General features: G+C 40.1%; 2 protein-coding genes across 2 annotated transcripts in view; both read right to left on the minus strand.

The window, feature by feature from the left end:
• Nucleotides 1-4,708: 4,708 nt before the first annotated feature.
• On the minus strand, nucleotides 4,709-10,771 carry ak1 (adenylate kinase 1). Its single transcript, XM_073477710.1, has 7 exons — nucleotides 10,673-10,771; nucleotides 7,006-7,043; nucleotides 6,246-6,281; nucleotides 5,624-5,787; nucleotides 5,159-5,275; nucleotides 4,881-5,072; nucleotides 4,709-4,792 (listed from the first exon to the last, which is right to left on the minus strand). The coding sequence occupies exons 2-7, from the start codon at nucleotides 7,010-7,012 to the stop codon at nucleotides 4,724-4,726; spliced, it is 585 nt and encodes a 194-aa protein (XP_073333811.1). The 5' UTR covers nucleotides 7,013-7,043; nucleotides 10,673-10,771; the 3' UTR covers nucleotides 4,709-4,723.
• Nucleotides 10,772-11,618: 847 nt separating this feature from the next.
• Nucleotides 11,619-24,556, minus strand: part of gpsm1b (G protein signaling modulator 1b) — a 28,761-nt gene continuing 15,823 nt past the window's right edge. Inside the window, exons 6-14 of the mRNA XM_073478244.1 lie at nucleotides 23,387-23,502; nucleotides 23,115-23,270; nucleotides 22,917-23,025; nucleotides 22,692-22,806; nucleotides 20,199-20,269; nucleotides 19,904-20,074; nucleotides 14,235-14,397; nucleotides 13,607-13,812; nucleotides 11,619-13,456 (exon numbers count right to left, since the gene is read on the minus strand). Coding sequence (XP_073334345.1) covers nucleotides 13,256-13,456; nucleotides 13,607-13,812; nucleotides 14,235-14,397; nucleotides 19,904-20,074; nucleotides 20,199-20,269; nucleotides 22,692-22,806; nucleotides 22,917-23,025; nucleotides 23,115-23,270; nucleotides 23,387-23,502 — 1,308 coding nt within the window. The 3' untranslated portion in view covers nucleotides 11,619-13,255. The remainder of the gene's footprint in view (nucleotides 13,457-13,606; nucleotides 13,813-14,234; nucleotides 14,398-19,903; nucleotides 20,075-20,198; nucleotides 20,270-22,691; nucleotides 22,807-22,916; nucleotides 23,026-23,114; nucleotides 23,271-23,386; nucleotides 23,503-24,556) is intronic.

A 24,556-nucleotide genomic window follows, 5' to 3' on the forward strand; every position in this document is an offset into this window, starting at 1 on the left:
CTATGGGACTTTATTTCGGAAAAACTCTGTACGGTAATGTCAATGGTGAGACACAGGTACATTTTTGATCCAGTTTGAATTGCGCACATATGATGTTTGTCAATTTAAAAGATTCATTTGGAAGTAAAGAAAGTCACTGCTTTTCATACAGATGGTAAAATACCATTTAGCTTTTTGTGAAACTGCTTAGTGAACAACATTGTCTCGCTCAATGTATCACCAACACTAATATGGCCATCACCATAACACAGAAAAGGTCTTAAAGGGTAACTCTAAGGTCTTGGGGAGTACTACTGCATATGTGAAACAGTAGCGTAAAGCCTCTTGTGGCTCCAGAGGAAGCTGCATGTAATCTGATAAATTGCCTCCAGTGATGTCACCCAGTGGCTGAGTTGCATTGTGGGTAATGTAGGCGCTAGGTTTTGAAAAGCAGCCCACTACTCTAACATTACACTTCTATAACACCGTTGGAGTCATTATGGCATCTTGTATGAACAGGTTGGGTGGTCTACACTAACAGTAACATCCCTTCCCTCTTTAACTTGTCTCATAGTCATTTGACCTGTTCAAGTGATTGGCGAAGGCTCGAGGTCCCCCGTGCAAACACGGAATTTTGGGAAACTGCTTTTAGTTTTTGTTGTGCACACACTTGGAGCATTTTACAGCACATTCCACTCTTGAATACAACATTTTTCAGCTGTATTCTGTTGAGGTTTGTTTTCTCATCGATCATTGTTGTGTCTATTTATTCTTGACACTATTAAAAATGATGGTAATTCTTTGAAATTCAAAGCAACATTATGTAGAAATTGGCATTTTGTGATAATTTGGCACCCCCTGCAGTTTCTGAGTGCCACACCACTGTCATAAATACAAATCCCTGGTCTGTAACAATTTTTCAAACGTAATGTAGCTGTTATTTTATGGTAAAATATATATATATATATATATATATATATATATATATATATATATATATATATATATATATATATATATATATATATATATATATATATATATAATGTTGCTTTAAATGAAGCTTTAATAAATAAATGAATTGATGTATACATGTATCCATGAAGAGTGTGTGTAGACTGTACAGTATGTCTGTGACATGCTTTGATTTATTTATTCATTTATTTATTTATTGAGTTGCCTTATGCCACTGTACATTTTCCCCCTGATTTATCAGTATTACCTGCCTAATTGGAAAAATAGGTGCCAAACTGGTCTGTGTATGTGAAGGTATTACTCTCCTTTATAATAATGTGACACAGCAGCTACACAATGTGCACACACCTTTTAGGTTAGTCTTATCTGCCTTGGTGAAAGCCACATAGAAGGTTACATTTGCAGATTTGCATTTTTTTTTTAGCCCATTTCTATGATCGTTAAATATTTCAAGGATTTTAGGGGTGGAAATAAATTATTTTGTTGACCGTTGATGAATGGATCCTCCTCACATGATTGGAATTGTGCTTTTTTCACCCCCCATGTGGCTTGGTTTATTCCTTCGACCAAAAGTTAATTCATTTTTGGAGAGATCCAAAAATGAATTAGTCTTGCCGTTCCTTTATCGTGGGGCCTTTGCCTCGCTATTTTATTTTGATTTGATCATACAGGCTCGGTGACAAGATGTGGTGAGGATCGAGATGACAGTTTTACATCAAATTAAAACAGTTGTATAGCCCAGTGCTGTCTGCTTTACAACCACAGGAGGTCAGAAATGTTCAAATCCTAGAAATATGGACAGCAAGTAAATTGTCACTTATGAAATGGTGCTCAAATGTTCTGCACTTGGCAGCTCAAGGGGTTGTCCTCAGACTTCATTCCTAGAAGGTCAGCTAGTGTCCTCTTTCCCCCACATTCACAGACATGTGTCTCTTGACAGTATTTCTCTCTCCACTGTACGTGATAAATACCACTGCCACCTCCCTTCTTCCCCTTTGTTTTGCACCTTTATGAAGTAAGCGCAGCATTCCAAGCATTCAAGCAGCATCCTTGATGACTTTATGAAAGTGCTTACGGACGCCTCTTCTTGATTGACTTTCCGACAGACACATCCTGTCCCCCCTCTGAAGCCGTTTTCCTCTTCCTAATCCCTACAGCGCAGAGTCATGATCAGAGGTCTCCTTGGAGGGTTGTCCGGATACCTGTTGCAGTGTTTGCTTGGCCAGCTGGACGTGTGTGTGTGTGTGTTAGTGTATGTGTGTGTGTTAGGAAGGTGAGAGGTAAAGGAAGACCTGTTGGTCATGTCGGGGCTCAAAGGAAAAGTTATAATAACAGGAGTGAACTATGGCTACAGCCGCATGTCCTGTATCCTGTTGTGTCTACATGCTTCAGCACCTTGGCCATGTTTTCTGAACAGAGAAGCATTTCCTTTTTTAACTTTAAAGCACTGTAACTTATTTTTGTGTGTATACGTGGTTGTCCAGGAGTCCTCATAATGTATTATTAAATAGTAATACAGATTGCATGTCATCAGTTCGTAAATACACAGGAATCTGGATAGATGGTGCATTGTCCTTCTCTCACCATATCACCATGTTGCAGTCAAAGGTCAAAGCAATCTATTTATGCCTATATATCTATATGGCTTCCTATATAGATAATGTTTCTCTCTTACATTTACACATTTCCTATCTCCTATCTAATTCCATTACAGAAGTTCAATGTAAAGGGCCACATTTAATGCAGTTTTTCTACCACGTTGAATCCATGTGTATAAATAAAATAACTAGATTTGTGATTTATTACAGGAGACAGAATAACCAATTTGAAATGCATTACTTTTATGTATAGCACTTGAATAATAGACAGTTTAAAAGAACATTACGTTAATGTAGAAGGTGACCTTAACTGAAATAATTAAATAAGCACATGAGGTTTAAGTATAAGTCTGCATTAACTACATTTAATCAGACTAAGTTGTTTGATTTTTTTTTTTTTTTTCAGATTGACCTTCCTTAAATGTGACCCTTTACACTGAATAGAATTATATGGAACATTTACATGTAATTAAAAAAGTAAAAGTCAATGTTTTAGGCAAGAAAATAAAATGAGAGTTACATGCACTTATTTATAAAACTCTTCTTGGATACTCAAACCTCCCCATCGCAGCCAATATTGGTGGCCAAGTGCAATACAAAGTCTTCTCTTTACATAAAAGTAAAGGCCCCTAAATCCAACATATCCAGTGGTCTGTTGTCATTCCAGTCTGCTCTGCACTGGTGGTGGTATAATCCCACTAACCAATCAAAAAAAAAAAAAAAAAAAAAACGCAGCCAAAGTGCCTTCTTGGATGTCCCTTTGGCAGATAAAACAAGACAAAGTGCTGTCTAGGGTGCCCTTCCAGCAGAAAAAACAGAGCACTTCACCACATTTTGTCCTCGTGCCCTCTCGAGGGCACTTCACCACGTTTGGTCTGCCGGAAGGGTACTCCAGAGGGCACTTTAGAGGGCACTTTATCAACTATTGTAACTATTTCATTAAAAATGTATCACGACTTTCTGCACACTTGTGCCCCCTCCGTTTGCAGCTGGTGCCCTTTTTATTTTTATCGCCCCTGCCCCTCAAACATCCTAAGGAAAAAAAACCCACTAAAACCGGATACATTGATCTCAATCACTGCTATTAAGAGCCTACTTATGAATTCTTGTGAATGTTTTAATCCTGTTTGATTTGATTCATTAGTCAGTCTCTCGTCACTGCTTTTGTTTGTCATCTCCCCTTCCTTTCCTTGTACAAGGGACTTCTAACATCTCCCGGGCCGCCATTGTTAACGAGAAACTGTTTCTTAAAGGGGCCCCATGTAACAATTTATATGTATGAATCACTTTTTTATTGGCCATATGTGAGCGGACTGTATCATGATGTGAAAAATGAACCTTCTCGAGTGCCTCATCTCGGTGCCCCTCTCCGCTCACTGATAAAGAGTAACAGTAGCTAAGGTCAGTTTAGAAATGGAGCCTGCTAGCGTAGACTAACGACCAGTGTCCAGCACAACACAGAAGCTCAACAGAGCCCCTTTAATGTCCTGCCGAGTAAAGTAAAAATCACTTTTCCCTTATACTTTAATTTTCTTTTTGTCACATATACCACTTTATAGACAGCCATGTTACATATGTAAACCTTTATGAAAAAAATAGAACATTTCTGTGCTTTAAACATAGTCGTAAATGTATGAAGTGCATGATGATTGAGAAAAGCATGTTAAAAATTCTGGCCACAGTGAGTGATCTCTGCCATTGTTCAATGGCACAACCCATGAACTCTGGACTCGATATGACAGGTTAAAGGCGGGCGAAAAAAAAATGATTATGTAAAGTGCAGGTTTGCCCCAGAGTGAGCATGGTGCCTTAAAGGTTCAGAGATGGTTGACAGTACCATCTGGGATGCCACTTGGATGCATATACACACATGTCAAGCACAGAATGGGAGCTTGTACAAAGAAACAGATGGATTTCGAGATGCTGCTTTAAGCAGATTTGTTGTTGTGCGAGCTTCAAACTGTGGATTAATATTGCTGGAGTAGGAGTAGAGTTAAGGCATCTTTGAACCCAAATGGCCTTCAGTATTTTAAACCAAAATGAGTGGGAAGGGTGTTATATGTGTTGTTGTTCATGTTTTGTCCTTATGAAAATGATTCTGAGAAAATGATAAAAAAAATTAAAAAATAAATAAAACAACAACCAGACACAGCTCATCTAGTTACGTTGTTTTACTTCAGTGCATCAATAGCCTTGGAGACTTGGCCAAAGACCTCATCCACTGGCAGCTCAGAGTCAACCTAGGGAAAGCAAGATGACCACAAGTTATGTACAGTATATATTACAGTACATATATTTGATTTTCTCCATCACAGCCATCATACGCACCTTCCTGACAATGCCGCGGCCCTCATAAAAGGAGATGACTGGCTCGGTTGCTTTGTAATACAAGTCCAGACGCTTCTTGATGGTCTCCTCGTTGTCATCAGAACGGCCGCTGGTCTCGCCACGCTTCAAAAGCCTCTTGACCATGGTCTCTGATTTTGCGTCGACGTACAGCAGCAGGCAGGGTTTACCGATCTGGGGATCGAGACAGTTTTAGCTCGTAAAAGGTTGTTTCATTGCTGCTGCTGAGTTATAGACCAACATCTCACGCTCTGCCCTACCTTCTTCTCGAACTCCTCGCCCTGCTTCACCTCACGGGGGTAGCCATCAATAAGGTAGCCCTTGGACACATCAGCCTTGGCGATCATGGCGTCCTTAATCATGTCTAAGACTGTGTCCTGGAGGCAGACCCGAGACATTATGATCAACCTTGACAATGATATGGCACTTCTGGTAGAAAATACACCTGGTTGACAGTTTGTTATACTGACAGGTGTTCCTGTTATTTTGTCCTCTCCTTTTATATCAATGAGGGTAAGCTTGATGACAAAAACACCTCTCTGAATAAAGCAGTTCAATGCAAAACAGAACCACAAGCTACATCATCCAAAACTATGTTATTTCCTTCATATCTAAGCACATATTTTGTTTAGTATTGCACGAGTATACAAAGACGTATTGATACAAGTTGCAAATGATTAAAAACAATACTTTTTTGAATTAAATTACAGGTCCCAGTCTCTTACCAGGGGCACAAGCTCTCCCTTCTGCATGATGGCCTGGAGCTGCTTGCCCCTCTCAGAGCCAGAGGCCACCTCAGCACGGAGGAGGTCCCCGGATGACAGGTGGGTGTAGCCATACTTTGCGACTACCTTCTCACACTGGGTGCCCTTTCCAGAGCCGGGCCCACCTGAACAAAAAAAAAGACAGACAAAACGCATGTGAGGGAATGGCTGTTAGCATTGGGAAAAGTACACTAAAGTCATACTTGAGTAAAAATAAAAAATGTTGTGTGAAAATATTCCTTGAATTTTCCGAAAAGTACAAGTAAGGTCAGCCATTTTAACCAACGGCTTCGATACTCAGCTTTTTTTTTTTTTTTTTTTTAAAAAGCTGCTTTGGCTCTGATGCAGCATGCTATCTGATACGTAACTGGTAACTAAAGTTATCAAATAAACATAGTGGAGTAAGTGCAACATTTGCCTCCAAAATGTAGGGGAGTGGAAGTATAAAGTAACAGAAAATGGAAGTACTCGAGTAAAGGGAAAGTACCTCAAGTTGTATCTAAGTACAGTACTTAAGTTAATGTACTTAGTTACATGGATTCTGTGGTGCAAAATGAGACAAATTTGACGAAAGTGTACTCACCCACGACAAAGATGATCTTAGCATCTTTAATTTTGTCTGAAATGAGAAACAAAAGAGGTTACAAGTCCATAGAGGTGACAAAGCAAAGCATTCTTCTAATTAAATAAACAAAAAAGTAAAATGCACGAGTAAAATATGTTAGTAACAAACCATCTCGACAGTCACATGTAGAGGAAAGGCATTCAGAGCTACAGGTATTTTCCATTTTTCAGTTGCAGGGCACAGTGTCGCCTGGACAGCTTAGTGCTTTGACTGTTTTGTGCCATTACTCAAACAGTGTTGCCATGGCAACCATTGTCACCCAGTAATGTTATATAGCCAGGCATAATTGTTCACAGAGAACTACAGCTAAAGTCTGAGTTAATAATCTAACAAGAGAGTAACAAATACAAATAAAATACAAGATCTTAACTTGACATCTATGTTGTGTGGTAATGGGTGCAACTTTTAAATGAGATAATTGTATTATTATACAATGTTGCGTTGGTAATTAAATGGAACGTCATAGCAACCTATTAGTCTGTAAACAATGGAACATCATACCTAAGTGCAGTATCTTGTTTCTAAGCAATGTTACATGTAAAACTCAAAAACAACCAAAAGAGGGCGGTAGAGTCTGAGAAAACACAAGTCTGCTCCTGGTTGTTTTTTGCCTCCACAAGATTAATAATAAAAGTGTAAATGAACATTTCCCACATCAATAATCATCATCATCATCATCATCATCATCATCATCATTCTTGTGTGACATATTATTTACCTGCCATTGTGTTGGGTTGGATGAGGGTTTTCCTTCAACTGAAAGACAAAAAAGGAAAAAAGTTCACTACAGCAGGTATTTTGACCAAGACAGAAAGTCTAATAGAAGTCTACTGGGTTAGACTCTATTGAAAAGTGGATAATATGTGTAACAATACAAGGGTTAATTTTAATATCAACCCACCGCTCTTTGAAGAAACATCTTTAGAAGGAGCAACTGGTATTACAATCTCTGGTAGTGTTATTGTCATGTAAATATTAAAGAATACATTTTTAAATGTTTTGATCAATAGTGACTTTACAGTGAAGCCACACTTGAATGTAGCGTAGCGACACTACATAGCTTTTGTGGTATGTGTCATCCCTCATAATATGTTAGGATCATATTCAACAGTCTGTGGTTGCACCCTTTAATAGCAAATCAGTTATTGCAGCCATTTTAGAAAAAGACCACAACAGTTAGAGTCCTCGAACAGGAAATGACTTTTAGTTGTGTGTTCCTTGTACTGAGTGTATCTGAAGAAAACAACCATGGTATGGTTTCCTGTTTACACTTCTGTTGTAGCTGAGTTAAAGTCAGAAGAATGAGGAAGGAGCTTGGGGGAGTCAGTGGTGCCGGCATGTGTAAATAGATATCTACAAGTAGCTGCCTGCCCGTGTCATGTGAAAATGGGTGTGTTCTAACTTTAAATAACCCGGCTCTGCTCTGCAGGTTTTCAATTCCTTCAGCTCTACCTTTTAACATTGTTCATTTTACCGTGTTTCAGCCATGTAAACTTGCTTTATTGCTACCTCCTGGATTACTGTGATGATTTTAGCTGTGTCTGCTCTTATTGTACGTTTGTACCTCAGCACCATTGTATTTCTGGGGATATAAATACATAAAATGAAATGGAAAATAGTTTAACATCTGCTTTGGCTGTAGAGAAGCTGAATTTGAAGATCGGCTGAACTTCTGCTCTCTATTTTGCATGTATTCAAAATATATTTGTTATCATTATACTGATTTTTGCAATGCATATTGAGTCAGAATGCACAGTGTGTAGACCGTATACTGATTATACTAACTACTATGTAACAGTGATGTTCACCCTCCCGTACAGTTAGGCATACTCCATATTTGCTTGTCACCCAGTTGCTTACATCACACACGCACACATTCGCACTACGGTAATTAAGTAACCTTAGAGGCTGCTGGTATGAGTTTTGTGAAGCCAGATTTGTGACAAACGGCAAAGGGCTGATGTCTTAGGTTACCTGGTGAGGTCCAAGTTTGGCATGGTCACTATAGAAACAGGAACATTATAATTACAGATGTTTTTTAGGACCAGTATTGAATATTTTAAAGGGGCACTGCATAGTTTTGGGGAAGAAATTCAAACTCAGAGGTAATAATACAAACTCAGAAATATTTATTTTTCCTGCAACTGAATAAACAAGCTGTTCTCTGAGGAAAATAAGGTCCCCAGAACACTGTTTGAAGCTGAAGGGTGGCAGTGGCCGCCAAATATAAACAAAGTAAAGCAGTATGAAATTGTGTTGTCATTCAATGTCAGTTTATTCAGTCATGAAATGAATAGAGTTTGATTATTTAGTTTGTTTGGCCATAAAAAAATCATTCTCTTCTGATTAAAATGTATTCCCCAAAACTATATTGTGCACCTTTAAGTGTAATCATGGAATTTTGATTTCCACTAACAATAAAAAATAAAATACATAAATATAAGATATATTTGAATGTCTCCGACATATTTTTTTCTAAGCCCGAGCTGACAAGACATGCAAACAGGGGTGTGACATTAAATGATTCAATTTAACAACTTGAATTTGACCTTGTGACAACTTGGCTGTTTGCTCACTGGCACAGGCCTCCTTTTCAAACACTATAATACCAGATTGTTAAATAAACATTAAGGAATGTAGGGCATTAGAAAGGTTATATGAGTAGTTTCACTTAGGCGTAAAGAGAAAAAATATAGAATCACACCATGTTCATGCATGGTCCAGATGACAGATTTTTATATTTCTAGGGCTAACACGTTTCCTGGTTCAGTGCAACCGAGGCTGCATATGCTACTAGCTTGTTCTCTGGTTCTCACATGCGAAACCCCTCAGTACTGGTGGTGCTGCTTCTCAGGTGTCCAGTTTTATGTCAGTGGACATTAACCCTGTGCTCTTTCTAAATGTCACTTGGAGGCTGGCATCTGAGTCAGCACAGAGCCTGTTTGGGAATTCCTATCTGGCCTATTATGGTGTCATCGACAGTCTGGGTCCCCTGCTTCTTTGGCATGTCAGACGTGTCCTGGTTCTAATACGGTGCAAACCACATTACTTGGGAATTGTACTTGATACTGTGTGGAGTTATGGAACATAAACCTGCTGCGAAGTAAAACATTACATGGCTTCACTACAGTGTGATTACGCTGTTACATTTCCCAACAGAGGCTGTATCAGTGCTGGAAATGTAGCAAGATGTTTGAACTTCATGTGTGGACAAAGCCCTGTGAATGTGGCACTAAGATTGGATTGTTTCCCCTTTAAAATGGATGAATCTCAACAACATAAATAATGCAGTCCCATGTGACTGAGTGCAATGTAAAAGCTGAGTCTGCGAGTACAAGAACCTAATACATGGGGACACATTTTGACATTTGATTCTTTGTAATTCTATCCATGAATTGAAATATGGAGGTACTAGACTCTCCACGACCCCCCCACCAGAATCTGAGTCCACCTCGCCTGTCCAGCCCTCATGTCTTATTACTCTTTTTTAACATCTAAAAAAAGACTCAGTCGGTCTGCAGCTGTTAAGGGATAGCATGTCAACCATTCTCAAAAAGCACATGCATACTCCGAGTGCCCCTCGAAGCAACAGGAGTGAAAACAAAGTACCGGGCACATGATCTGTTAGAGCATTCTCCCTGTGTGCCGTTGGTAACCAAGGTGCACCGCAAATTAATTGAGCGTACTGTCCCTTTAAGGGAGAACAGGGGACCCTTTGACGTCAGTGCAGTGGGAGATATTCCATGATATTTGTGAAAGGATGGAGCGAGATAAATTCGGTGTTATCCGTGGCTGATGTGGACGTGTTTGTGTTCCAAATTGAAAGCTTTAAGCTCACTTCAATGTGCAGCATCTACTCACGGGAATCAATAGTACTCAGCCCCTAATCAGATGTTAATGACCATTACTGGGGCTGGAAGCATGGCAAGGGTATTAAAAGGCTAGAGCAGCTTGTATGAAAATGGCCTTGAAGGGGTGTAGGTGGAGGATACAGTGAACATGTTATCAGTGTGAAGACAAACCACCTGCAAAGAAATGTCAGAGCAAATGCATGGAAGAAGAAATAGGAATGGCAGTACATATTTTCTAGCAAAACCGTTATGACATCTATTGAGTGACACATAGGAGCTGCATGCCTCTGCACTATGCAGAAATGCCTGATCTTCTGACAGTGTCAACCATTTTCAACAGTGTGACTAACCAAAGTGACAGCTCCACATTACACTCTCTGTTACTCTCACCCTTCCATCCCATCAAATAGCCCTGCCCACTGCTCCTGCCAACACTCTTTCTCTCTGACATCTCTTTATTCGTCAGTCCCCTCTGACAAAGTCAGCCCCAGTCCCTGTCATTTCCTCTATGGAGCCTTTGTCCTCTGTACTGACCTCTCTTTCGCGCTGTGGCTCTAGATCCCAATGCAAGGGGGCTGCCTTCCCTGGATCCCCGTGTGTGTGTGTCTGCACAGTTCCTACTGCACGGCAGCCCTCCCTCCCCCATGCCATGCCTTTTTATAGCTCAGCTGAGCCTGCTCAGCCTGCGTTGCATTGTGGGTAAGAGGGAGGAAGAGCAGACAAGGAGAGGGAGGGAGAGAAGGATGATGGACAAGAGGAGGCAAGGGTGAAATTAGAGGCAGAAGGAGCCGAGGGGAGGGCGGGGGCAGAATGCTCGACTGTTGAGTCATTAGCTCAGATGACTTTGTTGCAAACTTAATTTAAAAAACGTGTTTTGTGAATATTGGAAAGTGGAAATATTCTTATTTTATTGCTCTCAGAAATATTTTTTATTGCTTTTTATTTTGTTTTATTTCTCAACCAATATTGTAATTTTTGTATCTTCTGAAGCCACTATAGAAATAAAGTTTATCATATCATATCATCTCTTGGCATGGCTGTAGGTTCATAATCATAATATTACTAGTGTTAAAACTTGAATTGAACAATTTACTCTCATTCCTGTGAGAGAATTGAGAGGTGTACCTGGAAAGTGTTGAATAAGTTGAATAAATATCTGCATGTGTTTTGAATAAATATTTGTACTGAATCTTTGTTATGCAAACCAAACTGGAAGTTAACCAACAGGTTTGGTCAGCCCTTTGTGCTTTGTTCCACCAAAGATTAGAGCTTGGGAAATTCAATCCATCGATTGTTTTGCTCTCAGTGGGTCTAGTACTCATTTTCCAGTTTACTGAATGTGACGACCTTTCCGTGCTATAGAGGTCAGTGTTATTCATGTTACTTTCCACAGCTGAAAAAGAGGAATTGGTGCGTACAAACTTTACAAACATGTTACATTATCAAACCGAAAGTGAAATAAAAAATAGAGCCCAAAGAAAACATCTGAAACGTTTTATTAAAAGCATGAGGGGACATATTCATGTCCTCAAATGGAACATAAATACAAAATATATTTATATGTACAAATTATGGCAGAGACAAATAGAAGCGTACCAGGTACTTTCTAAAAATGTTAATTCACAAAAAACAGAAAAAGACAGTATTAACTTTAACTCCCAAATGTGTTGTTTTTATCAAAGAGAGATGAATCAAACAGAACTGCTATGAACTTGGTACATGATCCATCCTGGTTCAGAATATCCCGAAGGTTCAGAAGCTTTGAGGTACAAAAATGAGGTATGCACTAGCAAGCCCATAGGTAAGGTCAAATAGTTTTTGTACAGTACCATTAAACAGATGCTCTGTACAGCAAAATGTTTCAAACTTGGAGTTTTCATAGCATCAAATGGATCAAAATGTACAGTGGGCTCTACCTGATTTTGATCACACACTAACTGAAAGGATTAGCAAAAATCTCCCCACTTATGCTTAAAGTTGGCAAAACTTTCCCTTTGAGAAGGAAATTCTCAGAGTCTACAAACCTACAAATATTCAAGAGTGGGAACAGACTGCACTCTGTATTTCACAGAGGTAATACAAAGTTTTGACCACAGGGAGGCAGCACATCTTAGATTAGACTCCTCAAAATATGACACATCCATCTCATCCATCGGCTTCTATTTCTATGTTAAGACAAAATAATAATAATAATGGCAGTAAGCAGTAGTCTGTTATCAGATGTTGAGAACATTATGGGCAGCGGACAGCATTACTTCTAAAGCTAAGCAGAAACACTAATTGGAGCTTGAATAATCACCCCGCGCTAATCTTCAACCTATAAAAGAAGCAGCTATTTGCGCAGTAACCACGGTTACTGCATAGAGATGCATTTTTATAAATGCATAAATGCACATTTGTCAATTTAAATTATTCATATTATTTTGTCTGAGTCAGAAAAAATGAATCAGTGGAAAGTTGAAACTGACCAAAGCAGTTTGTTTAACACTGGATGGACATCCCAAATACTGTTACTGCACAAATAACATCATTTTTCTATGAGCGGCGAGAACCACAAAAATTTAACGATAATGGCAGCGTTGATCATAACTGACCTGAAGACAGCTGGTTTAGACATTATCATTCATGTTTTTATAAAACTGGTTCAGATTTCAGTGCAAATCTGTCATTTCAACTCTGTTTTTATCATTAAATCTTTGTGATTTCCACGACTCATGCTGTAGGTCGTCCATATTACACGTTTTGCGCTTCTACAAAACACGTCTGACACCAGGAAATACAATCTTGAGTCTAAAAAATGCTGATTAAGGCATTAGATTGAGTACATAACTCTTGTTTGTTGTCATCCTGTTACCCAAAACTTATTTTCTTCTTCTCCCTCACCACCGAGCATCAATTCTGCTTGTTTTCCTGCTATATTTACACACATTTAGAACATAATACATCGAGCAACATTTGACAGGGCACCACCTATTGCACATGAAATTTGTCTTGTTATTAAAAATCTTGTTAGTTCACCCCTCAGTGCTGTCTTTAAATGTTGGCTCGCACGCTACTTTCACTTCTTCCACTTTTGTTTTCTTTGACATGAAGTTGTGCGGCATTCTCCACCAAGTCCTAGCTGGAGAACCCACCAGGCGGCTCTGGATCAGGGGATTCAGGGTCGTCCTGGTCATCTGAGGGCAGCTGGACGCGCTGCTCATCCATACGCTTGGCCTGCACTCTCTGGATCAGGCTGAAGAAGTCTTCATCAGGCACTGTGGGGGCGTGGGGGCCTGCCTCTGGTGGGGAGCACCGCTGATCATCAATCCTGGAGGACTACAATCAGAAAGATACATGAATTCAGACAAAACACCACTGAATCCATGTTTGATATTTGCTGTATTCCCTATACAACAATCCCCAAAGTCTATCAGACTTATAACTCAGAATCTGAGAGTTCTTGTCATATGTAAAATGTGGCTTTACCTGGCACTTGATAAGCATGTTGAAGAAGTCATCGCTCGGTTCTTGATGATCTCCCTCGCCCACCAGGTGTCCCAGATTGTTATGGGTGATCCTCAGGCCTGGAAGGTTACCAACATTAACCCGCTGGTCATCAAGACGGCGGCTCTGAGAGCTGGCAATCAAATCAAACAGCTCCTCAGTTTGGGGGGAAGTGGTAATTGCAGGATCTAGGAGAAGAGAGAAGAGCCCAATCAGTCCACATGAGTCTGATGTTCTCATGTTAAGTGGTTTTCAAAGAGCAAGGCTCAGCTCAACCAAACTGACGCCAGTAAAGACTGCTGGATACCAGACTGGGGTTGAACACAGCCTCTGAGATGGATGGATACCAGACGACTCACAGATGTGTGAGTATTTATTTTGTTTACTTATTAGACTTAGTAGCAAACTCGCCGTCTTTGCATTTCCAAGCTGAAACTACAGAGGGCAATCAGACTACCTCCTCCCACAGTAAAAAGTGGTATTAGGACACAGGAGAAGGATCGGGACTGGCTGGGTAGCATGCTGACTTCTGGCCATATCTTACAAACTGCCCCTTTAAACCAGCCGACAAAGGACTAAACAGGTATGTGAACGGTTTTTCTCAACCAACCTATCATCTCGTTCAGGGATGGCACGGAGTTGGCAGCACCTTCTCCGTTGTCTCCGTTCTGTGGCTCATCAAGATGGCAGCGCTGGTCATCCATGCGGCTGCTCTGGAACTTGCTGAGGAGGTCGAAGAAGCAGTCTTCATCGGAGGGGTCACGACCCAGCTTCTGAAAAAAAAATGTCAGCAGAAACACTTTTTTCAGCACAAATAGACAAAGACGGAACCACTTTTCTCTTCAATTACTTTCATTTTTTAGAAATTGAATCAAGATTTCGTTCCATCTTTAGATAATCAAATGTTCTCTATTAATAATATGAATATTGTAGGAGGAATTCTGCCCTGTTTACGATCAAATCTTTCTGAAAAGCTGAGACATGATACTGAGGCCAGTCCAGAACAACTGAAGTGTTCCAAGAAAATGTAGTTCACCTTTTTACTTGGCTACCTGATTAAGTTGAACTTTTCCTTGATCCAAGAAATATGACGTGCAGAATTAAACTTGATGCCAGTATGAGCTGGACGAGAATATTCACAATGGGCTAATCTGATTAAGTCACAAGGGATGGTCATCCTGTGGAGATTACCTTGGCCTAAATACTGAAGGTGCTACAATATCATGAAATGTCATGTAAAAATAAACAACCCATTTGTATTGAAGTAAAATGGCCCGCATAGTGGTACCCTGTAAAATCAGATGGAAATGTAACTTGCCTCTTTGTGCTGTTTTTGTTATATTTTAGGTTCATTTAGTTTCTAGACCTAAACAGACAAAACTGATAAGTACTTTTAAAAAAATGTTTTGTTGGTTTGAGCGGTGGATTGTTACACATGAGTGGTCCTCGGTTTTAAACTCAGTTGGCAGAGCTGGAAATGAGCTTATAGCTCCCATCAATGATTAGCCAATCAATTTTTCAATCCCTGATTGACTGAACGCTGTTTATGTCCTCTGACAGATCTGTTTGTTTGGAGAACAACAAAAGGTGCTCTCTCACATCATACTGAATGATGCTCCCTCTCCCGGAGTCACAGTCCAGTTAATGTGTTTAAGCTTTGCAAGTGAAATGAATAATTACTGCTTGATAAATGTTTTAGCTAAATTACACTGAGCGAGCAAAGCAGGTGTTTGACCAGTGATGCCAAATTATTCTGACAATCAAACTGCAATGTAATGAATGTCAAGTGAATCAACTATCAGATAAAAGCAAAAACAGTATCATAAAAAACAAGCTTTCATCTGTAAAGTGCAACAGACACAACTGTATTTCCTCTGACTTATCCAACAGATTTCACACGCTCTACTTACACACAGGCTCTACTTAGAAAAGTCTGGGCTCTGTTCCAAGAAGGTTTAGGAAAAGATATCTGAATAATTCTGCAGAGTAAAAGCCGGAACCCCCTCATATCTGGAACATGAACTGCTGTGACTTTTACTCACTAAACCAGATGAATAATTAAAACTGCCTCCTGGAACAGGATCTTGATCACATTTTGATTCGAGCTTTAAAACTGGGAAAATCAAGAGTTTTGTCTTTTGAAGCAGGGAGTTAAAACCTCCATAATATGGGCTGCGGCCAAAACCAATACAATCTAAAAATAAAATAAAAGCTTCCAATGCTGAAATTACTGGGAAAGGGCAGATTGTTTAACCCTGTGAACTCCAAGCTTCCTAGCAACATTAATTAACTAATTGATTCAATAGTTACCATAATATACAAGACATACATGTGATAAATATAATTTTAAAAAATCATCTGCAGAAATTAAAGCAGTAATTATACAACTAAACTGATCTATACATTCCTTTACTAAACTAACGATGGATTAGGACTCATTTTGACGGCGAGACGTCTCACACTAAAAAAGAACAACAATAACTACATTGTAAAAGCAATCTTCGATGCCTAAACATCAACCTCTCCCAAAGAAAGCAAATGTGAGACGAGGTAAAGGTAAGCATCACAGATGGGAAAACAGTCTGATAGTATCCCCATAATACATTCTTTTTGGCTATACTAACAAACTACCCCCAATAACAATGGGCCAATCAACACTCACGAAATAAAAAGTATTCCAACCGAGCCAAACTACGATACCACACCTTCAACTCCAACTAGTGGATGGAGTTTAAATCACTTTGCCTTACAGCGACATGTGAAGTAGGTCATCGTGAGCGGACACCTGATTTCACTCAACTCTACGCTGGGAATCTTCTATCGCAACTTTTGTTTTTTGAAAATCAAACTGCGCTTCAGACAAAACACAACTTTTTATGAAAGATCTTGAACAATTCTTAACTTACACCTGATCGACTCCCTGAGAGACTGAGTAATACATACATACATGCAGTGAAAACACACAAAGAAGTGTCAAAAATCTAAAGGAAAAACAAAGTTAACCTTTGGCGTTGTCTGCAGTCTGCTCTCATTCAAACTGTGAAACATAAATAAAACATCTTACCAGCAGCACTTCTTCTTTGTCCACTATCTATTCCACTTTCTCTCTCATGTCTCTCTGAGCTCTCTCGCTCTGTCCACACGCCTGGCTCACACCTCCTCCTCCCCTCCTTTCACCCATCGCTTTACATCACTCTCTCGGCCCTGCTGCACTCCCTCCCTCTAATTTCCTCTCCTCTTGTATCCCTCTATTCCAGCCGTCTTTGAATCTCGACCATCCACTCCCTCTTCCTCCTCCTCTCAGTCTCCCTCTCTTTCTGTCTCACTCCCTCTCTCTCTCACTCCCTCTCTCTCTCTCTGCGGCTCTCCTGCAGGCCATTTTTGTCCTGCTCACCCACTGTGGGAAAACAACTCATTATGGGAAGCAGGGGGGGTTGACCCTGTGGGGAGGGTAGCAGTTCTGTGATCAAGGTCACATTATCAGCAGGAGAGGGAGGGCTGGGAGGGGGGACAGAGAAGGGGGAGAGGAGAACGGGGGTTGGAAAGATGGGTGCAAGGGCACAGTTATGAGTAAATTGTATGCCAACAGTGGCAGGCAGCAGAGATCAACTACGTTCAAATGACAAGAACACCCCATGTCAGCATTCAAAACTAACATTACAAAGCTCCATTTTTTTCTAAAATGCACATTAAGAAAAAAACTTTCCATGTGACTGTAATTTACTACGATTATCAGCCGTGAGTTAAAGCGGTTTCTGTCCTCTGTCCTTGGCCTCGTGTCCTCTGAGCGGATCTCCTCACGTCCCTCTCTCTATTGTCCAATTAATCAAGTAGGCCAAAGGGACAGAACAAGAGAGAGGAGCACATGATGATGATGAGAGGGAAAGAAAAGAGGGAGACGAGAGAGTGAGAGGTAGGGAAATTAAGTTGTGTGTGTGTGGAAGAGAGAGAGAGGGGAGTGAGTTTGTGAATGGAGGAGGATAAAAGACAAAAGCAGTTCTTCCTGGATTATATCAACATCGTGCTTTCCAACTTCATGTTTTACATATGAGGGCTTAATTACAGATGAAGAGCAAGGGGGAAATAAAAAAGTTAAACCTAAAACACAATGATGATAAAAATCTGCTTGTAACTGTTGTTGTTTGATGACGTTTCATCAACTATATGCTGTATGCCATTACAGTCCCAGGACAGTTCAGTCAATACTCATGTACATGCACCAATCTATAAAATCAAAGAACTAACCTAAAGCAGATTGATTTTTCTTTTTGCATTGCATTGATGTTGCTGTTGACTAATAAGATGTTTGTATGTTGTTGATTTCATCTGGGTCATGAGAAATAACAATGCTAGAATGTGAACTTCATTCTGATAACTAATCTAATAATGTGATGGCATGACATCACAGGACATCTTTCTTTAAGATTTCTAGCTTTGAGGAAGTTCACAGACACACAAGTGTCTTTAAAAGAATGGCGGACTTGACAGAGGGTACGCCTCAATGTCATGAGAATTACCGACATTAAGCTCTAGATGCTATTTCCAGGCCCTTGTGATGAACTATCATCACGTAGCCCAGTAATTTTCACTTTTTTCTTACATGTCAGCTTGCTTATTACAACAATTAGCATTGTCACAGAAACACAGCATGATTGGGTGCTGTAGGAACACAGGCTTTTAAGGATACAACAGCTGCAAAACGGATTAAAAATCTAGTTCACGGCAAATGGAGCACTGTTGGTATTTAATGAGAAGACACCTTTTACACTGTATCTGACTTCTTACATCATACTATATCACCTCGTGGGAAATTAAGGGAAAATGTTCCCATTTTAATCTCTCTAATTTATCTCATTTTCTCTTTAAAGCAGAAGCCCTGAAGACATTTAAGACATAGGAGGTGGGGGTGAAAAGACAATAATGGAAAGTAGTTAAGTGAATTCAGCAGTCAGCAGTTCAGGCCCCCTTGATGCTTTCTCTGAGAGGAATTACACCCGTCTTTTCTCAGGTGGGCTCTCAGTGATTGAGTTAAAAGGTGGGTATATCATAGATTTACGGCCAGTGTGAACTAGGGGCTGATATTACATATTTTGGTGGGCTGCTTAACACTCTTTTCTAAAATTTAGAGCGTCAGAAGGCTTTTTTTCTGCCGTCAGCAAAAACATAAGAGAAAAATATCCAAATTAAATTCTGTATCCTCTGGCTTTTTATCAAATACAGCTGCAATAAGTAAGTATCTTACTTCTTTTGATACATACTTCACTGAAAACCAGACAATGTGTTATGACAGTAATGCAGTAATGTGTGGTGTTAGAGAGTGCAAAACTAATATTTCATAATCACAGTTTCCGTTCATTACTTGCACAATGTAGTGTGACGCATCCTCCACGCCTCAGTGATCACAGTGCTTTTTCATCCTTAAGTTAGCCGTCTTCACCTGCCACAGTTAGCTTTACATATCTGTTCACAGTATTTACCGCTTGTTTTTTTGTTTACTGCTCACTTCCGCACGACAGTGTACATCAGTCACTTTTGCTCTTCCAAGCACTGAGTGTAAAAAAGAGCCATAGAAATGTAACAGTAGCTAAGCGGAGTGACACTGAGGTGACTATCAAAATGATCAGAAATACTGTATACAACAACAAACAGGAAATACAAGATGTACAACGCTCAATTAACTTTGAAAAGTGAAGCAACTAACTCAACTGTTATCTAGAATGCTGACTGGCTCACCCCGCTAGTAAGGTGATTATCAAAACAATTCAGTATGTTAAAAACTCTATAAACAAAAGCAAACAGTTAATAGTGCTAACAATATGTAAAGCTCACTCTGACAGGTACAGTCAAGTAAAAAGCGCTGTCATCACTAAAGTTGGAGGCGTAGGTAGGGTTACTGTAGGGATGACACAGGAAGTAAACAGATGCGCAGCTTGTAAAATGGATATATGTTACACTAAAGAATTTCAGAACAGGTTAATACATAAAAAAAATATTAAAGCTTCAGCTAAAAACTGATGTTTCCAAGAATCTTTAAAGGAATAGTTCAAGGAAAACTTTCCTGCTGAGAAACAGATAAAAAGATTGATACCACTCTCATATTTGTAAGGTAGAGATGAAGCTATCACCAGCCAGTTAGCTTATCTTAGCATAAAGACTGGAAACAGTGGGAAACAGCTTGTCTGGCTCTGTCCAGAGTTAAGCTCATAACTGGCACCACACGAGGAACATAACTGGGTCAGAGCAGGAAGCTAATAAGAAAATAAGGTGACAGCTACTCACTGGCACTGGAGGCGGGACTTGCACAGTGATGTCATCGGTGTCTACAGGAGAGTCCAACCACGGCCTCTCATCTGATGACTGACTGTCAGGGTAGCCTTTTCTTTTGCCTGGCTGTGATTGCTGACTCTTGGATCTCCTGGGTATACTTTCCAATTCTTGGTTCTCACCATTCTGCAGTAAAAGAACACGCTGTTAGAGTGGGATTGATAACTCTTTGGGGAGAGATGTGTGAATGACTTTTACAGGCACATTTCTCTCTGGTGTGTCGTACTGACATGCGAGAAAGAGAAATTACCTTATCTGAAGAGTACTTCCACAGCTCTACACTGTCCATGCTGTTTCTCTTGGTGAATTTAGGTCTTGCACCTATGGAAAAAAATAAGCAAGTCAATAAACATTACTATATGTGTACAATCTCTCAAATCAAGCGTGCAAGGTGTTCTTTTCTTTTCCCTCCAGCTGCCTGTCATGTCAGCATTGGTCCCATGATGCCCGTTGTGGATATGTGGTGTAGGCAGACAACCAAGCAAACAATCTGAATAAGAGTCTGTTTACCAACTTTGCAGCAGAGAGGGAAATGTAGGACATGGGTGTGAGTTTCTGCCCAGAGGAGGGTTCATGAACGCAAACATCACACTAAAGCCAGGCTGACTGTACAGTGCTTCATTTAAAACGTTTCAAATACTCCTAAGCTCTAAAGTAAAAACTGTATCTTATGATTTGAGGATGTTGTCAAGGACAAAAGGACAAAAATCTTCAACTTTCCCCAAATATGTTCACTCCCTTTGCTTTCTCTCACATTTAGCCTCAGTTTAGACACAACACAGACAGTCGGTCTGTGATGTTTGTCTTACCCGAAGCTACTTTTACATTCAAATAGCTACCTTGTGTACATATGAAGTATTTCAGTTAGCTTACTCAAGCCCACGTGTTATTTATATCAAACACTGAAGTTGAAAGAGTAGAATCTACAAACTATTCAAATACATAAAGTCTGGTAGTTTTTTTCATTTTTCTCTACACTAATAACTGTAGTTTAAAAGGTGATTGATAAATGATTTGCGATTTACCAAACCCTTCAAACAAGTTTCTACTTTTGAAAACTGCTGATGCAAACAGTTTCACAGAGCTAAAGGCTTTCTGTGAGATGAGAGGGCAAGTACAGTTCCTAGACAGCTGCCCCTAACCGCAGTTTGCAGAGTGCAGACTGCAGACAGACAGGTCTCTGTTTTACATTCACATACAAATACAAGCACACGCACACAGAGTTGGACTTTTTCATCTGCCGCACCCTTTCCCTCGCCAGGACTAAAGGAAACGCAGTAACTTCTTTACACAAGGACAAAGAAACCGGGTTATATGAGTGCATGGTGGAGACGACAACAGTGGCCTCAAGTGAACCGAACTGAAGTCTTCGGTTCACTGAGTTGCTATTTCATTCCACTGTCAGTGAAGGCACCACAACATTCTTTTGTTTGTGTGTTTGTCAACGCAAACCTACGGTTGTATATCAATTTAGACATTCTTAGATATGTGGAATCTACAGGAGAATAAATCATAAGAGATGCCAACATGAATGCCATTACAGAATGTACAATAGACACCGGATTAAAGTCTAACTTAATTTTTACTTAATAAAAGGACATTGAACTTGTACAATGGTTTAGCAGACTGTATATTTCCCAGCTGAATAGCCAGTAGACCTGACTAATAGATTTAATTAATAGCCACTTTATCAAAGCTCTTCTGTTGAAAGCTCTTCACAATATGCAATAACAGCTCTTCAGCAACACTGAAGGACAGAGAGCAAAACTCTGTTCACACACCTCACATTATCATATTATCTGAACAGCTATAATTGGTGGGCACAGTAGCACTGTAATGTTTTAATGATACAGTAATAGGAGAGGCTTCCAGTGTTATTGCATTACCAACATTCAATAGAGGCTATATGACAAACAGATGAACAGAAATGAATGGCTCTCTTACTTAGACTCTCCCACTCTGTGAATTTGAATGCATACTTTTGTTTAAAGGAATAGTTCAACATTTTGGGAAATACATTTACTTGCTTTTTTGCCAAGAGTCAGATGAGGGGATCAATACCTCCTCATGTCTGTCTGTTAAATATGAAGCCAGCAGCCAGCTAGCTTAGCTTAGCATAACGACTGGAAACAAGGGGAAACCACTTACTTGGCACTTTGGGATGTCTGCCTACCAGACTGCATTATTTTTTTTTCCATAGACGGCTTTGCCTAGTTCAGCCTTACTGCACTGTGATTGGCTAGTGCTCGTTATTCTGCCAGTTGGCTTTCAATATATACCAGAATGTGAACGTATGTTTTTTTTATAGAAAGCTTTCTCGCAGAAAACCTTTAGGGGATCTATTATAAAGGTTGAGGTGGATGACTGGGTGACATAAGTACTCTCACCTGGAAAAACAGAGTTTGTTTCCTGTGTTATTCAAAATGTTTACTTATTATTTTTAGATTTACTAGTAGTTGATTTTCATTTTTGTTGACATTAGTTTCAGTTTTTAGTCACAGTTTGGTTAAGTTAAGGGCAAGAAAACTACTTGGCTAGGTTTAAGAAAAGATTTGAAAGCTTCATTTAGAGAGAGATACAGAACTGCAGAGTAGATCTCCTGGTCACGCTTGCGTAGAGGTTCAGTTAGGCGGGACTAAGCAAAACTTTCTTTATAGAAAAAACAGAATGACCAGCCCCTATTAGCTCACCAATGAACACATTATATCTCTTATGAAAGCGTAATAAGTTCTTTTTGTGTCACCTTGCATCTCAAACTCTGAACTGGAGGGTGACAGGTCACTCTCATTCACCCCCAGAGCCTCCATCAGCTGCTCCACATTCATTCTGGCCGTCAGTTCCCCATTTCTGTCTCCAATCTGAGGAAGAAATGAAGAGGCAACGACAAAGACACAAACAGGTGGAGTTGCGTTGCATGCAAGAGACAGTAACTTACCAAAGAAAGATTTTTAAATGGAAAATGTCTCACTTCTTTTGAGATGTCCAGGTGCTTTCGGGCATAGTGGAGAGCTTGTTTGTGGTTCGCCAAAGACACGTATGCATTTCCCAAACTCCAGCAGGCACGGCCCTCACCAACTCTAAGGAAACATGAACATTCAGACAAATGTTAAAAACTACTCCTTTGCTCATGCATGTTTGCATTAGATATTGCTCAGGCTCAGTCTACCTATCAGTAAGCTCCTGGGCTATATACAGGTGTTTCAGGTGGTAGTCGATGGCTCTCTCATACTGCTGCAAAAGAGTGTAGGTGTTCCCAAGGCTATAACAGGCCTGAGCCTCCATCACTTGGTCCCTCAGCTGCCGGGAGAGTTGCAAAGTTTTCCTTTAGGAAAAGAAACAGAGGGGTAAAATGAGAGAAGGAAACATCGAGGATGTGGCGCAGAAATTGGTTCACTTCACTTTTCGTCCACTAGATGTCAGACTCCACTCTTTCCTCACCTGTAGTACTCTGTGGCCGTGTTGAACTGGCCCAAGAATATCAGGGCATTGCCAAGGTTACTGTAGGCTCGTCGTTCTGCTGCTTTGTCCCCAAATTCTTTGGCTATGGATAATCGCTGTGAAAGACAGAACAGAAAGGTCAGGTCAAATCAAATAAATACAATCTGCCCCTTAATTTTAGCAGCTAAATGGTTTCAAATGTTAAATTCTCCTTTACTTTGCCCTATTATTTTCTTTTTAAGTCATGCACAAGCAGAGGCAATTACACCGGTTCAAGTCGCAAGCTCTGTTTGACACATGATTCTGTGAAAAGGTGTGCTGCTGCAGCAGCAGTGCATCAAATCAGCTCCTCTGATTACCTTTAAAAGCAGCGTGCGCCCCTACATGGCACACTGATAGATTTGTAATGGGAAGGAGAGGAGAGACCGGCTGCTCCCGCAAGGAGACAAGTGGTTGACAATGGAAAGTGACAGGAAACATGGGGAGACTGAGCCTGAATCCATGCTTGCCAGTGATTCACCAAGAAACCAATTTCCTCCATTTTTTTTCTACGAGAGACCATCAATCTCTGCACACTGTGTAATGGTGGATCGAGAATTCTCTGAACAACTCACCCAGGTGATATCTACTACTCTGCTGTTTGTGTTAAATCAGACTGTAATTATAGAAAAAAACATCACTTTCAACCTGGCTGTAAATTGGTGAGTCTTGCTAGTTTGCATGTAAAATTCCAGCCGGACTCAAGTCTGCACAAGGCGAACTAGCTGGGATCTTTTTTCCAACAAGAAGAAAATACTTGTAGCCTGTTTCTTCACTGAAATAAAGGGCAGTGTAGCCTTAAGGCCGCTATAAGCTAAAAGCTAAAAGCTCAAGTCATGCATTTTGTGGTAACCACTTGTTTGCTTCTGGGATGCACATGACGAGAGGCTGAACAAGATAATAACACACAGCATGACCACACAGCATGTTTTAATGTGTATGTTAATGGTTTGGAAGAGGCAAACCAAACATACTGTACATAAAACAGGAGGATGTGTTTAGATTTATGTTCATTATTTGTGAGACCTGACCTAAATAAGGGGAGATTAAAGAATACTCCCATAGCTCTACTCCCATCCACTGCATTCCAGTGCAATGTCACAGCAAGCCACCAAGTCACGATGCAGCTAA

The sequence above is a fragment of the Pagrus major genome, chromosome 12 (assembly GCF_040436345.1).
Source record: "Pagrus major chromosome 12, Pma_NU_1.0".
Classification (NCBI taxonomy): Eukaryota; Metazoa; Chordata; class Actinopteri; order Spariformes; family Sparidae; genus Pagrus; species Pagrus major.